Below are 17,120 nucleotides of genomic sequence, written 5' to 3'. Positions count from 1 at the left end.
TGATAGGTTTCATTTTTGCATCAGTGAACAGAGAGTGGATGTGCCTTTCCCAAAAGTTCCTTATGTATGTATGTATGTATGTATGTATGCATGTATGTATGTATGTATGTATGTATGTATGTATGTATGTAATAATTTTGTTGAACCGTAATTAAAAATCAATGTGATTTTCACTGGTTAATTTTCATAAATTTGCTATTATTGTTATTATCATTGCTATTACTTATCCTTCTTTTATTTTTATTTTTCATTTCCAAACAGGTACCGGAAACAAACATTTTTGTCCATGTGTGTGCATCATTTCAACATTTATGGATAAATACCATCTATGATACATGTCATAACCGCGACATCGGAAACCTTACAAAGTGAATGAATTACTTTTATCGAAAAAGCCACTAGGTTTCCAAACTCAAATAGCTTTTGTGATCTTTGATGAACCCCCGGCTTTGAGAGCAAGTCTAGTCATTCATTCTCGCCGCTTGGTCCGTTCATACATTTCCTTCGACAGTTTACTACTTCAAAGCAGTGGTGTAGAAAAACCTTAAGCAACAGGGCAAAATACCCCTGGGCCCTCTAAATAAATCATTGGATTTCTCTTTCCTTTTTAATGCCATTTGCAGGAGAGGATCCAGAGAAGATGCCATCCTCTTGGAAATGTGTATATGTGTGTGCGTATATACAGTGTGTATATATATATATATATAGAGAGAGAGAGAGAGAGAGAGAGAGAGAGAGAGAGAGAGAGCGAGAGAGAGAGAGAGAGAGAGAGGGAGCAAGAGTACGCTAGTCTGGGAGTGATGGGCGTTTTGTTGGGTTTTTTTTTTATTGGTCAATGTTGAAGAACAAATTGTGGCGTCTCTTAGGAGATGTCACGCGATGTGGAAAAACAAACAAAAAAATGCTGACATGCCAGACTTGCTGTGTCATGGGCATGAGGCGTAAGCTAAATATTAGCTGGCCATTTACATTTGTGTTTACCGACTGTTTTAGTTCCAGTTTGACTTATTGGCTCAATGTTTACATACTCAAACTTGAATTTAGGCAGCACAGGAAGGTCGAAGACGCGGTGCACACAATCATCTCTGTTCCGTGAATCCAAAGGTGTTGGATCATATTTGAATTGCATGCTCCTTTGCACTACATTATTTTAAGACACATATTGCACTGAACAGAAGAATGGGCATTTTTTTTTTTCAATTTTGATTTCTTGCAAGTTGTGTCCGCAACTTGCAAACGTAATGCTTGCACACACTTCCAGCCTAGTTATTCGAGGTGTGTATTGTTGGACAGTCTTTGTTCGTGTTTGGCGGCTTCCAGCACAGAGCGCAACACCGCCGACCGATCTTTGTCGCCCGCCGGGCCCCTGCTGAGCTACCGCACCTTGGCTCTGGTGGCGGGGAGGGGCTGCGCGCCACGTGCGCACATTTTCTCTTGGTCATTCTTTGTTTCTGCTTCTTCTAAATGAATCCGGGAGAACTGGTTGCATTCGATTCTTGGTTATCAATTCCCAACTCAATTAAGTACTGACATTGTGGTCAGGTTTTATACATTCTTTGAAACAATAGTGACTATTAATGTCCAAAGTGTCATCTACACTGAGTTTTCATCTCTCATTGAACATAGAAATGAGCGATGAGTGTTAAGACAGCAGAAATGGTTATTTTTCGGTTCTTTAATCATTCGGTCGATTAATCTGTTATCAGTATTTTATTCCGCCAAATATAGGAGAAAAAAAAAATCAGCGGGCTCTAATACACATTTCCCCACCTTATGATCAGCTGCCTCAGGGTTTCAGACAAACAATTTTTTGCTTGGTGCGCAGTGGTTTTAGAACAAATTTTGCTGTCACTTTTACGATAGCTTTGTACCAACTACTGTATAACCTGAAGAAGTATAGAGCCTCTGTCATGTGGTTTTGTCATACCATATGAGCAGTTTAAACTATATTCTCAGTTTGATGAGGCCCCTGAGACAGGTACTAATGGGCTGTTTAAACCCCTCCAGCCCTCGCTGATACAGTTTTATCCACAAGGTATCTCCCTGGTGTTAAGCAGAGAGGCAAGTTCTTGTCATACTGCCATACCTCTCAGCAAGCGCCTGAAAAGACAGATATTTTCATCAGTCTCTTGAGTCCTTTGTCAGGGAGCGTCTCAGAGAGAAATGTCCGCTGGCTTTGAATTCAAATATAATATATTTCACCTGCCAGCAAGGGACGAGAGTCTAGGTTCTAATACCCTTGTGGACGGCCATGGTAGGGTGAGGACAAGGGTCTAATGTTTCTCATTAAGCCTTCTACGGCTCTGCGAGGGATTCTGCAGCTATCAATGATATATTTGATGGCACACATTCGAGACTGTTTTCACACTGCATCCTCATTACGCACAGGCTTTTATGCTTACATATGTTATGTGTGACATCGACGAAAATGTGTCTTTTTCTTTTCATTCTCCGTGTGTAAAATGCAACACACCATGCAAAACATAGGGAACTTGTAACCGAGAACATTTAATTATATTGTCCTCTGCTCTGTCAAAAAGGGATAATAAATGTGCTAAACTTTTATTCCCAGCCATTTGTTCCGACCCTGTGGAAGATCTGCTTGGAGAGTAACAAATGATGTATGGTAATGCAGTGTGACCCGTTCTCTCAGTATGTTAATATTCATGGTGTTATGACTAATTTGACCCGTTGCCTTAACACACAAGCGTATGCCAGTGACTGCGTACTATAGCATCGCTTTCACTTATTGGCTCTTGACATCACCCTAAAACCATTTTATCTAGTTATAATGAGTGTAAATAGATACCGTCGTGGAGAAATAAGGATCTATTTATTGAAAATAAGTTTTAGATTTTAATAAAACTTGGTTTCATTGTTGATAGTGATGGGACAACACAAAATCTCAAATTTTAGGTCAATCGGAATAGCGCTTTGGGAGCTGCAGCCCACCAAATTTGGACATTTTCAGCAAAAAGGGGCGTGGCCACCTTCCTTTGAACCTTTATATCTCAGGAACTACTTGGTCAATCTCCACAAGTCAGGTAGTATTGGAGAGGGAATTCAACAAGGACTCATTTAGAATATTGATGCATATTTTTAGTACCTTGACCATTTGACCTTGAAATTTCACGCAACCTTAACATTTTTCATAAAATGTTCCCTCAAAAGCATTTTAAGAGAAGTTTAGTGTGGTCGGTCACTGAAGCCTTGCTGCTGAAATACTTTTTTTGTCATAGATGGGCAAGTTATTTTATTTACCATATGGGTGCTGTCATTTTCTTTCAATGGGGAATTGTAACAATAATTCTTACAAAATATTTTCACCATAAAATGTTGGTTGAATGTTCATTTGCATCAGTACTACAGCAGTCAATCTGTCAATGAAATGTCGTCCTTAATTTTGATAAAACATGGTTTATTGTTAGACATTTTTATTCAGATTTTGTTAAGGTTCTCTTTTTGTTTGAATAGTGATAAAAGCTATATTAAGGATGTCCCTAAAAAGTTAATGTCATGTTCAAGCACTTTCCATTATCTTTTGACATTTATATTTTAATGACCTGACTGAGATGAAAGAATGTATTAGTGTATGCTTGTGGAAACATAGAAAAGGTGAAATATATTCTCCACAAATAATTGCCGCATACTCACTAGTGCCTTAATCTGTCAAGGGAAATTTCACATCATTGCAAATGGATTTACCGAGTACATCTTATAACTTTTTCGAGCTTCCAAGAGGCGAGTCATATTTATTGATGATGAATTATCACCTGAGAAATACACTATTCCGGTAATACTAAAATACAAGTCACTATAATTTTTTTTTATTTTATTTTTTTGATTTACCAAGAAATTGAGTTTGTGTTTGAGCATTTTTGCTGTTTTTCGTGTCGACAATGGTCAGAGGGATGAATGAGACTAATTCTGGATCTTAATGTCTGTCCACAGCACTTTACTCCATCATCCTCGTGTGTGTGTTTCTATGGATTCCTTTCGTTTATTTTTACTACGAAGAAAGAGATGATGACAACGTCAACAGATGTTCGGTAAACTTTTCTTATGTCTTTGCAGTTCTGACTGACCATATTGTTAAGTTGTGTTCCTTATCGCTTGTGGGAGGATATTATGGAATGTCAACACGGATCTAAAGATTTCCTGATTTAAAAGAAAAAAAATGACATTTTGCCTTATAATGCGGGTCGTGAGGTAGAATAGAACAAGGAGAACAACAACGGTCTTTATGAGCAGTCATAAGCACAGTATTCGGATGAAATTACATGTTGAATTTATTTGCACTGAATTGAACGGCTCTGCTGCAGACTGACAAAGTGAATGTCTAGACATATACAAACAAGATACACCATGAAAAAACAGGAATCTACACAAATACACCCACACTAAGATAAGGTGCTAAAAAGCATCATATAAGACGCAGCAGTACCAACGTTTCCAGATCTATAACTGGTATTGTTTAGCACTTAACCTGCTGCTTGACATGTGTGCAGTCATGCCATTATTTGTCGGCAGATCAATTTGTACATCAAATTTCTGAGTACAGCCTGCATGGTATTGACACTTTTACCTGCAAACTGGTGTATTTGGGGTTATTGAGTCATAATTTCAAGCCATCATTGTTGGCTGTTTTACTTTTCTGTAGGCTGGTTTTACTCTGAATGAATTTTGCGTCTTTGATGTACAGTGTCCACGTTTGTTCGCAGCATGCACCCGGTGAGTGTGTCTGTATTTGTGTGCATGGACATGATTGACCAGTTTGTTTTTCTTTCACTGCAGCAAGTCAAAAACGCCATCAAGTACACAGTCGGATTTGCCATTGTCTGTGTGGTGCTGCTATTAATTGGGTAAGTGAGATGCATGGTGGCTTCTCTTGCTGCATTTTCACAAAGACCATTCCGCGAAACAAAAAGTGTTGTTTTTTTTTTTTTTTCCAACTCAATGAATCTGTAATATGCATTGTCAAGTGTATTTGTTCTGTAGGCCAGTAATTCCCAACCCTTATTGCGTCAACGCACATTATTTCCCATCGGAAAATAGTCACGGCACACCACTTAGCAAACGGTTTACAAAAAGTGGATACACAGATTAACGTTCTGTCATCTAGTGGAAGGGCATTCTGTTCTTCCCGTTACTCGAGGTGGTTACCAAGATAAATTAACAAAACATTTTCTTAATTGAAAATATGGATAACACGGCACAGCTGATGATCTCTCGCGGCACACTAATGTGCAATTTATCTAAATGTTTGCTTCATGGATTGAAACAGTTGGTGTTTTGCTCTGACAAGAGTTCCAGTCTTTCTCTTTTTAATAACATGTTAGCTTTCACCCTGAATTGCCGTTTCAGCCACCAAGAAAAAACAACCTTTTGTTGGGAGAGAGTACACACAGCAGTCTCTTGTTTGATGTTACAAGGCTTTGTTTATCTTTAAATGGTTTCTGACCTTTTACTGCCACATGTAGACAATTGTGATCAAAACCTTTCAGCTCTGCAAGGGGCAGTCTTTTGTCTGTATAGATTATGTGGGAACTCTGGGCAAAGCTTTTTTGGGGGAGCGGGGGGGCGGGGGGATAGGAATGCACTGGATGGATGCTATAAAACACCTGACTGAAATACAGTTTGAGTGGTAAAGCCTGGTCTTTTACCTGTAATGTAAGTGTATGCAAAATGCCTAATATCATTCTTATGGCACCTGCAATGCATTCAGCAACGGCGTGTGTCCCCGCGTTGTGTGCTGTATGCTATATCTGTAAACAAGTAGGCCTTGACTCTTTCTCTGGCGCAATATGATTCTTGCTCAACTGTTTTTAAAACACATTTTTCCAACATATGCAACCAAACCCAAACGATCGCAAATCTTTGTTGTTTTTCAGAGCATTTGTGCCACTCGAGGCTCCACCACAGCAGAATGCCACGCAGTGGGAGAAAGTTCAATACCTTTTTGAGGAGCTTGGAAGTGGTCGTAAGTACTGTTCTTCTATAGACTGACTACTTTATTGAACAGACTTTGTAGTGTACTGCTGTTGGTTACAGAACATGTGTTGCTGTGTGTTTTAACGAATTGCTCATGTTAACTTTTATTTCACATGTTTGCATACTTGTCTTAATGTCGCGACAGGAATTTAAAAAAAAGTCGAAAATGTAATTCAAAAAAAGCCCACAGCTGATTTGTAATAGTGGAACAACATCAATGAAGCAATCATAATGATTTTTGCCCTGTATAAATGCATTTCGCAAGAGCTGCATTGCCATGTGGTTGTCCGATCAAAGGTCACTTCGCATCGTTTCCTTGTAAAATTAAATTTTAAGAATAAGAATGAAGTGATCGAAATAGTCTCCGCAGGAATCCGTGATTCCGCCATGGCAGAGTTTGCCGCGGATTTCAAAGCACTCCACGGAATTGAAAGCTGTCTGAAAATGACGGCGAGGTGTCGAAGATTATATTTGCATGTAGTTTTCACTGCGGCAGTTAGATGTCGCGGTCAGACAGGCTCCGTTCACACTGCCCAATTTTATTATTTTTATTGTTATTAAAGAAATCTGCCCTAGAGCGAAAAAGAGATGTTGATTGATTTCCAACCACAATGTTCCTCAGTCTTTTGGTTTGGCAGATAATTTCCTAGAAGAACTTCATTAGTACATTAATATGCTTTATAACTGGTCCTTTTGGGTCGTGTTTTTAATACCTGCGGAAAATCAACTTTCAAGCCATGGAATCGAGATTTGCTCGATGGAGACTGAGGATTGTTCTCCGCTGAATCAGCACTTTTTCTCTGCAGATTCTTGGGGTGGCTTCCGAAATGAAAATATCCCAAATAAAATGTTGCATTAAAAATGTTAATCACAAAACAGTGACTGCGACGTCCACAGGTGTCTTACTTGTTGAACTGAACATCGCCTTATATGCTTCTATATACATTCTAATTGGCGGAAAATACCAAATGTGAGCTCCTAGGAGTCCTCTGGACCTCTGCCATATGCAGATCAAGAAGGAAGTTGAACCATCTGCCTCTTTTTACTCTAGTGGACCCCTACGCTATGCTTCCTAATCTTCCTCCCTTGGCACAGGGGGAAATTTCCAGACTGCCTTGGTGGAAATGTGAGGATCATCCTTGTTATAATTCGCCCCTCTCTCTACTCCCTCCAGATGGGAGGTTAATTGTGTTATGGGAAGCAATGTTTGGCACATTATGCTGCTGACTGTGTCGCTATGGCTGGTCACTAAGGTCACTGGATCGAAATTATTTAAATATTATGTTCATGACAATGTCCTCATTATACCCTTATGCTTCAAAGCCCTTCATCTATACACAGTAATGGTGAATCCCGTGTGTGTGTGTGTGTGTTAGGAACTAGGTGAGTGCAATTGAGGAAAATGTTATTACTCATCCCAAATGTATGGTATACTGTTGGTGCTTCCTATAAGTATATTAAGGTGAATGCAATCAAATAAAAATCATTTTGATCAATACTTAATTCTAATCAGAGGATTTAGAAAAATATGAATTGATACCACATTTTAAAGACCAACATTTTTTTTGAGCTTTAATTATATTTTATACCGAGAATTTGGTTGATTATTTGGAAATCATGGTTGATTAATTGTGTCACAATTGAAAGAATTTGACGCTCGAGGCTATAACCAGAAGTGGTGGGATTTATTCATTTGAAACAAGTTTGTCATCGAAAGAGCAACAAAAAGCCAGCTATGTCAAATTTTGTTCCATTCACAAATACCGCTCGCTGCCAGAAAGCCTTCCAACATTCCAAGTGAGAGGATCTCGTATTCTATCCCAACTTATTTTGGAAAAAGAAAATGCATTGACGGTTCTTTAGATTTCCCACGTTTAACCAAGCAAAGGTACTATAAAACCCATTTCTAATTATTTGAAATAATTCGACAATTCATGTCTCCTTTTTCACAATGTCCCCCGCCTTCCCTCCAAGAGATGATGACAGATGCTATAAACAGCACACATTATCCAGGCCCTGAATATTGACTTCAGGGCCTGAAGTATTCCCTAATGGAACACGCCACCACCCCCATCAAGGAGAATGTGAAGTAGTAGAGAGCCGCCCATGCTGACAGGCGCTCTCTGCGCTGTGAAGTTGCTTCTGAGAGGATGAGGGCTATCTGTACAATGACAACTGTGTAGCATTTTACACACAAGCCTATGACAGGTGGCATCCTGACAGGGGAGAGAGGCTATCAGTCTGTTCATCAATCCCCCTCTTCTAACTCCAGCTTTGACAGCTGCTGTGACACCTACTGTTGCCCTTGCCTGATGGGTGGTCCCCTTAATGCTTCAATCAAAGGTGGCACTCCTCAACTCCATTTACTTACATTCCCGGATCAAGCTTTATTTTTTTTTTCTAAATTTTTTTTAAACGCCAGTTCTTAGCCGTCTCATTGATGAAAGCGAAGGCTGAGACTTGGTGTTTCCTCACAAACAATTTCACAGCGGCATCATCTTGAAAAGAACACAGCAACAGTAAATAGCTGACGTTTCTTGTCATTCTCACCTGTTTTTTTTATCATTTCTTTTGAAAATAATACGGAACATTGAAATAGCGTTAACAAACACGTACAGCCAGTAGCAAAGCCTTGCATTTAAACACTTTTCTTTTGTAGCCTGGAAAATGTAGTTAACATTCTTCACTTTCTTCCTTCTCTCTTTGTCTCTTAAGTGTGGGTGTATTTCTGACAGATTCAACAATATGGTGCTCTTTATGCTATGTGCGAGGCATGGCTTATCACTGTAGCGCAACTGCTCTGTACAGACACTTGAAGCAAACACGTCCTGGGGCGTTTTGGTTTTTTTTTTTTTTTTTCCTTTTCGTGCTTGTGCAACTCAGCGAGATGTCAACCTGTTTACTTTTTATTCCCACCCAATGCTTTAGCTATTGTTTATTTAGCCATTATTATTATTATGGGTCCTAGTCAGAAGTGATTTAAACGAACAATTCATTTTAACTGCGCCAAGCCAAACAGTTTGACGTGTATGCGGAATCCGCTTCAGTGTGGGAACTGTGTAGGAAGCGCGTAACATCTTGAAACTGTTTACAGAGCATTCGGTAACAAATCAAATTTAAAAAAAAACGGTTCTTCAACGGCAGAAGAATGTTCTCCGTTTGTTCGTAAACTGTTGTTTCTCAAAGACGTTTTTACAGGATTGCATTCATGGGAGTTCCTCTAAAATGATAAGGTCCTATTGTTTTCAAAAAGTCTGTCTTTCAAAAAGCTGTCTTTCCGCTTGCAGATGGCCTTCCTGCTCTGGCTTTCTCCATCAGCTCCTTGACCTTGATTGGGATGCTGGCAGTGATCACTTACACAGTGAGTTGAGAGTGCCATGTTTTGTCATGACGCTTTATTTGTTACTTTTGCATGTACTTTGTGTTATGCTTGCATTTCATTGGAATTGTTTTTCTCACCTTTCCACATTGATATCGTCTGAATAACAGTCTTGTTGCTGTAAAGGACATCTAGGAGTCACACTGGTGTCTCTGCATCTTGTTGTATTTGACAAATCCCCACCAAGTTATTGATTTATTATTATTATTTTTAAACCAACTGTTACTTTTATTTATGCATCCTTTGTTGTGGCCATTAATATGTTTTTATTTTATTTTAACCATTCTGACATTTTCTTTTTTTTTTTCCTGCCAGAGAAACAACTTTGCCACGGCTATTGTTAATCCTATCCATTTCTTGTAGTTATCATGATGAATATTCTGTGGAGGTTGTGGGACAGCTCTCAGTTTGGGAATAACATAACAGCGCTGGGGAAAAACCAGAATACGAGGAAAATACTTGGGCATCACCCCGAGCAGTGAAAGTAAAAGTGACAGCCAACCTCAATCTATCCAATTTCTGTTGAGCCCAGAGTCCCATTTGACAAATTACACAACAATTGAATCTGGAGCTCCTACTGAATAATACACAACCTACTAAGTTGTAGAACCAATCTTCCTTTGGCATCACTAATGTAGCTTAACTGGGGGTTTTACCCACTGTTCTCACACTTTTCAGTAGACTGGCTTAATGATCAAGTACATTTTGAGGCTAGAGTCTCTATTGTAATTGACTTTTGCAATCACATGCTGTAAAAGGGATTTTTTTTCAAATCTGCACGGTTTATGGCCACGGTATCTTCAGTCTCAAACGTGAGTGGAAATACATCCTTCATCGTGTTTATATTAGAATATTGTACCTGACAACCAAGCCATGGTACTATCTAACGTACTGCAACCTATTTAATCATGACATTGAGATGCTGCCTTCATTGTCTTTAGTTTGACTGTTCCTATTCCCGCTAAATACAATTACAACACAGATTAATGCGTTAATGACAGAGATTGCAAACAAAGCCCTTATAGTGTGAAGCTATGGATTCACCATCACGTAGCAAAGTTATCTGCACAGTTTTTTTCCTGAACATCCATCCATACTAGCATATGAAATTCCTCAGTGACTTCATTAAATTTTTTTTTATCGGAGATAGATGTATGGGTCAAATGGCTCACCTGTGTGATGACCTTCCTCTTGCTCAGTAATTTGTGGTCTACATATGCAAATGCCTAACCTTAAATTGAGAAGATGAAGCCCTGCTGATCTAATAGACTGTGACATTGATCTGGATGTAGTAGGTGAGGTTATATAATGAGTAAGACCAATGTTCTATTTTTTTTTCCCCTCCTACACATCAGAATCCACTCAGCCTTATTTCATTCACAATGTTGATTTGGAATAGCTTTTCAATTTCTCTGCCCCATCCCGTTTCCCTTTTAAATGCATTGAATTTAACGTTTAAAAAAATACTCATATTACAAAACAAAATGTTAGAAACTATTGTGGCAATCTTCCTATATGATAAAGCATGTAGGTACACTATTATTTAAAGATTTATTAAAAAAAAAGGGTTCTGAGTTTAAAAAAGACACTTTAAAGTGTGCTTTTGGTGGAACCAGTTGTCGAAGTCGTCTAGTTTTACTGAAGCAATTACATGACATTTAGGGAAATAGTTTTAAGCTTCTTGTCAAAAGCTTACAGACTTCAGCTGCCGCTATTCAGTAGGTGTCAGGTAAGACGCTCCAATGTTAATTATATAAGTGTCAGGGAAGAGGCTTAATTATTTTGCTGCCGATCGACTGCCACGCTCACGCGAAATAAGTCTGCTCATTTGTTCTGCTTTGCGGTCCTCAAAAGGAGATTAGCAAAAAGTTTCTCAAGATTTTTTTCAAAGATAACAGAAACACAGCAGCAGACTTGTAAGCGTATTTACACAGTTGTTCTTATGGCAGTCCGTCAACTTCCCTTTCCCTTTCGTAAATGAGCCAAATATTTCTAGGTTTTGATAAACATGCTTGGATAGCAAGAAAAGATAAATTATCTGTATAACTAAATCCTGACTCATTCAACATGTATATTTACTGTGCGGTAAATGCTTTATGTGCAACATCCACCAGACTATTTACTGTCGAGCTTTATTTATTGAAATGCCATTTGCTTGGTTAGTTCAAATCACTGTAAAGCACCCGTATCCTGTTCAGTTTTAATGAGCGTGCTTGTACTTGATTGGCTTCTTTATCAAAGGATACTAAGAATGTAGGGGGCTTCTTGCTTTTTGGCCATACTAGTATCAGCGGATAAACAAAGGGGATGCTTGTGCAGGACGGCTGTGTCTACCTAGTTCCTCCTCTTCCAACTCAACAGTCACTCTCAATGATTTCAGCCAGTTACTTATCCAGAGTCCAAACCCCCCCACATACACACTCCCCAACATGCTCGAAGCTATTTCAGGTTTAAAATAACTAATAAGCAGTCACGATTACATGTGAAGTACACATGTAGACTCCAGCAGAGGGCCGACCTTTTTTCTCTTTTATATTTCTCTCGTGTTGTTGCACATGAGGGGAGGGGAAATGTTTCTCCGGGGATCTTGGACAGGTTTTCCTTTTATGAGAGTATTTGATATTCTGGACATGCTCCGGCCTTAAGAGCTCCATGATTCATTGCAGGAGGCGACATTCGCCCGTAGCGCAGATCCACAGTCGAGACTAATAATAGGCTAGCCTTTCTTAGTATCCCATGCGACACTTAGAACGCTTCATAACATGCAGAAACTATTAAAAGTTGTTTTAAAAATACAACTTGACTTTTGGAAAGTAGTGGAAAGAGGGCGGCATGTTTGTCAGGGCTGAAAGATTCGTAGCACAGACCATGTCCTTTTGTTTTATTATGAGCCCATAAATGAGACTCTCTGCTAGGTTTGTAAAAGCGAGACATGACAGGGTGAGTAAGAGCGCATTGACTTGCCTCTGTTATATTCATCTGTATTGATCGCTGCGTTGTCAGGTTTTAGAGGTGCCCCTCATTTTAAATTAAAGTTCAAACATCCCTCCAGGAGATTAAAGCCCAAATGTCAAAGATTTAAAAGCACCTTTTGAATTTTGTGCAATTTTGCGTCTTGATGTAGAGCCTTTTTCGTACTTGTCTCTTTCTATTTGTTTACGTGTTTGTTTCTGTGGGCAAACTGCAATCCTGCATGACTTAAACTAATGAGGTATATAAAATTCCACTTCATGTCATTCATCATTCATAGTACCTTGATACCCCTCCTGTAACCTAAATTTCTCCCCCTAAAACTCTCTTGAAAAAAAAAATGCATCACATTCTGGATGGAGGCGAGACTGCTGTCACATGGGGGCACTGTTAAGCTGTACAATTGCGGCATGGTGTTTTAAAGAGCACTACCCTTACAAAATGGTTGCAGCAAATGCAGCAGTTAGTTCTGACAACTTTGAATTCTTCCATTTTAATTTTCCTCAACCAAAAATTACAAAGCCCCTCAGGCCAGGAGGTCAGCAAATGATTCTACTTTCCTCACTGTGTTCATGTTGGCTTACCTTCATCTAATGCACCACACTGTTTTTTTTTTTGTTTTGTTTTTTTTTTGCAGGAGGGTGGGCATGTGTAGGTGGATGCATGCGCCATATGCAACAACCCAGCATGACAATGTGTGATTAATATGGAAGCTTTGGTTTGTTCATTTTATTTCCTTTTCTTCTCCAGGCATACGGTATGTCTGTACTGCCTTTGAATCTCATAAAAGGCACACGGAGTGTGGCGTATGAACGCCTGGAAAACACAGAGGACATTGATGATGTCGAGCATCAGATCGAGAAGCTGAGATCCAAGGTGTGACACAAGCATGCATTGCTGATCACGATCAATATATTTAGTTCATGATACAAAGTAAAAAGTATGATTGAGATTATCCGACAGGTGTTGGTTGAAAACCACTAACTTGAACCGAGGGCGCCTTGGCTGTGGCTCTCATTCTAGTGAATGGGACGCAGCAAGCGGTACCGTGCTAGCGAAAAATTTTACCCTAAATTTCAATTTAAATAATAACTATTGTTTTTAAAATGGAGTAGACACAACCTATCATTTTTTTCAACTGTCACAGCATGAAGTTTGGGTGCAGTCTTGAGCCCTGGTTCAAATAAACCACTCTGGGAAAACTAAAACCGTGTTCATAAATATCTCACTTCTTGTTACTTCTGAAGTCGCGAGCAGCTGCGCCATAATAACTCCTACGTCATGCAGCAAAGGCTTAGACTCCTAAGAGTGACAGTATTCAGAGCAACATTAGTGTATTTGAGGTGACTTTTAATATCGATGTAATTTTGCTGATATCCGAATGAAACAAGTCACGCTATTGTTTTCCCCCATCGTCGGTCCAATAATTAACCGTCTGATAGTTATCATGCATCCCTTCTTTTGGGCCATAATTCCAAATTGTAGCTTGACACAAAAACAGCACTGTTCACCAAAAAGAGCAACATGCCGACAGTGAAGCATGGCGGCAGCATCATGCTTTGGAGCTGTTTTCCTTGAGCTGGAACTGGGACTTCAGTCAAAGTGGTGGGGAGTTTAAATAGCTCCAAATACCAGTCAATGTGAGAATAAAACAGGTTTCAGCTGGAATGCAAAAAAAAAAAAAGAAAAAGGTTAGGGAAAAGCACACTTGAAATGCAAAATTTTATTTGAGGTTGAGCAGAGGCCCTTAAAAGCCAGGTGTGTACTGTTGTCCATTTAATTCGAGTTTGAACAGTATTGGTTAATTCTCAATGCACAAAAAGTCATTTAAAGAGAGTTTAAAAAAACATTTTAAATCCACAATTCTTGCGTACCATAAAATCCTGTGCAGAATACACAGTTTCCCCTGCAAAAAAATGACACTTTTTTTCACCTTGTTTAGGTGTCAATAAAATGTTAAAGTCAGTTCAATGAAGATGTTCAAGATTAAATATATGCACAACTTCCTGGCACTCTTTTCAAAACAGGAAAGGTGCAAGTGGAGGAACTTGATCAAAACTAAAAAAAAGAGGACAAATTTCAACCATCATGCTTTATAGTATATTGTGAGACTGTAATGGGAGCGTTAAAAACTTGGACAAATTTAACCAGATAATAATAATGCATACCACCAAGTCAGGGTACGGTATTATACACAGGTACAGAGAAAACAATTTTATTGACTGACGTCTTAGTAATCACAATCTTTGAAATGAAATTTGTCTTGGGTTCAGTGTCAAGATGGACGCCCGTTGTCATCACGGGACAGACGCAATCTGCAGGAACTCGAAGGAAAGTTGCAGGTCCTACAACGGAGAGGGAGGCACCTGGAAATTGCAGAGAGGACCTGCTGCAACAAGATGGGTGGTGCTCTCAGACCTTTCAAGGTAAGGCGGATTTTTAGAATAGATCACCAGTATAAAATTCACAATCTGTCCCCATGAGAACTGTTTGGTAATTAAAAAATAAATGATTGATTGGGATTGCTGATTTCCTCTCAGAACAGTTGGTTTCTAATATTTTGTTTTGCTCCAGCATACCCGATATAAATCTGACAATGTCAGCATTTTCCCTATACTCCAAAGTGGACTGCCCTTTTAGCTCTGCTGTATTTGTCTTTGAGAAAATTTCCCATTTTTCAGGTAACGTCTTTTGGTCCCCTGGTTTCTTTATTTACATTCTCCCATGTTTATCCATTATGCAAATAGCACAACTAATCTAACTCAAACTGACCCTGGTGTATTAAAATACCACAATGCCACTCGAGAAGTGCAACTACCTATGAGATGCCCTAAAACTGATCCATACAAATTGCTGATACTATCCATCATGTCACATCTGCTGCAGACTATATGATGGACAACATATTTAAGAGACCTCATACCAATAGCTGTGGAGTAGAACTCAAGAAGGTGTGTCTTACATCTGCAGCTTGTAACCTAGATAACTGCCAAATACCGTATTTTCTGCACTATAAGGCACTTCGGATAATAAGACGCACCTTCAATGAATGGCCTATTTTAAAACTGGTTTCATATATTGGGCACAATGCAATATAAGGCACATAGAATAGAGGTTACAAGAGTGGCTGGACATGAAACATTTAAATACAAATGGCATTACAAAACAATAAATGAAAGACAAAAGTTAGGAAGACAATTGATTCAACAAAAAGGCACACAAACATTGTGGGCTCACTTCCACAATGGGCTAAATATCCTTAGAAGGCTTGCTTGTCTCCTTCTTCCATCGTTTAGTCAGCAGTTAACAATGCTTTTGGTATTCTCTTCGTTTCATAATGGCTGCGTAGGGCTCACAAAGTCGTTTTCTGTCTGAGTGTGTGTTGGGGAATGCATGTGTCAATTATTTTCGGGCAGAACCCTTTTAGCTAATAATCACCACTAGATGGCATCGGAACACTAACAGGGAAACAATTCAGTGGCGGATATAAAGAGACTATAACACCATATATAAGGCATGTCGGATTATAGGGCGCACTGTCAGCTTTTGGGAAAATTGAATGCTTAGGTGCGCCTTATAGTGCGGAAAATACGGTAGTTATTCACTCAACTCAACTCAAATGTATTTATAAAGCACTTTCAAACAGCCATCGCTGCACACACTCACACCTGATGCGCCTGCTGCGCAACCAACACTAAAACAAAGTGGTAAAAAGCCTGTGCATTTGCGCACTGCAAGACACTCGGACCCTCTTCACCCTTGTTAAAAGGTCATAGTAATATATACTGTCATCATTGCCTTATCTGTACAGGTTGAATCAAACCATCATGTCAGCGACAAAACAAAAAAATAACTTCCATTCATCCATTTCCAATTAATAATGAATATTTGTTTTTAGTTTGAATTTTTTTTCTCTCCCGCTTACAATTTTTGAAGCGCTCTCCTACTGAGTCGTGACCAGCTGGCCATTTGGCAGTCAGACACCAAAGATAAGCTTGTTTTGTTTTGATTACAATGGACCCACACTTCATTAAATTAAGTATTGTGTAAATCGAACTCTATACGTTGACGTAACTGTTGCCCAATCATTTCATATTCCTGTCAGGCACAATATTTTTTCAATATGAAATGTCCCTCAAGCATTTCATAAGCTTTATTGCTTTTTTGGCTGCCGTTAAACTGCCAAGCTTGAAGCTCGATGCTCATGTCTGGGCTGCACCACTGCGTCCCTTTGTCACCTTTGGCATCATTTTCAAACTGGAGAGCCAAGCCATATGGTCCTGCCTACACATAAGACATGATCGATTTATATGGGCCAGTCGATGCTTTTCAAAGCAATAGAATTGGCTGAGTATGTTAAATTTGTGTTGTTGTTATCACCCTCTCGTATTTCAACACATTATATATGTATGTATCTATCTTTCTGTGCAGATTATACTGGGCATTTTCTTTATCCTGGTGGCTCTGCTGTTCTCTGTTGCACTGTTCATTTCAAAGTAAGTCATTTTAAAAAAAGATAAATGTTTGTGTATATCAATGTGACGTGAATGTGTCTTCACCTCAAAAGGACCCTTAAAAATGTACAAGTTTTGCATTTCATGGTGCACAAAACAGTAGTTGCTCATTGTCTTTTTTTTTCGGTCTTTCAGTCTGGATAAAGCTCTTCACTCTGCTGGCATGAGCTCTGGCTTTATAATCTTTGGCACCAATCTAACCAATCCTTTGAATGAACTTCTATTAGCCTTACAACCTGTAAGTATCCACTCGTGTCATATGTGCG

At 39.1% G+C, this 17,120-nt stretch overlaps 1 protein-coding gene across 1 annotated transcript in view; it reads left to right on the top strand.

Annotated features, from left to right (window-relative positions):
* lmbrd1 (LMBR1 domain containing 1) overlaps positions 1-17,120 on the top strand; it is a 38,343-nt gene that overhangs the window by 10,373 nt on the left and 10,850 nt on the right. The window contains exons 4-11 of the mRNA XM_019870639.1: positions 3,952-4,049; positions 4,795-4,862; positions 5,892-5,980; positions 9,279-9,352; positions 13,091-13,216; positions 14,614-14,766; positions 16,772-16,836; positions 16,990-17,092. Of these exons, the coding sequence (XP_019726198.1) occupies positions 3,952-4,049; positions 4,795-4,862; positions 5,892-5,980; positions 9,279-9,352; positions 13,091-13,216; positions 14,614-14,766; positions 16,772-16,836; positions 16,990-17,092 (776 nt within the window). The remainder of the gene's footprint in view (positions 1-3,951; positions 4,050-4,794; positions 4,863-5,891; positions 5,981-9,278; positions 9,353-13,090; positions 13,217-14,613; positions 14,767-16,771; positions 16,837-16,989; positions 17,093-17,120) is intronic.

Source organism: Hippocampus comes, unplaced genomic scaffold (genome assembly GCF_001891065.2).
Source record: "Hippocampus comes isolate QL1 unplaced genomic scaffold, H_comes_QL1_v1.1 scaffold76, whole genome shotgun sequence".
In the NCBI taxonomy this organism is placed as follows: domain Eukaryota; kingdom Metazoa; phylum Chordata; class Actinopteri; order Syngnathiformes; family Syngnathidae; genus Hippocampus; species Hippocampus comes.
The sequence above is the reverse complement of the archived record's forward strand: the minus strand, read 5'-3'. Positions and strand labels throughout refer to the sequence as shown.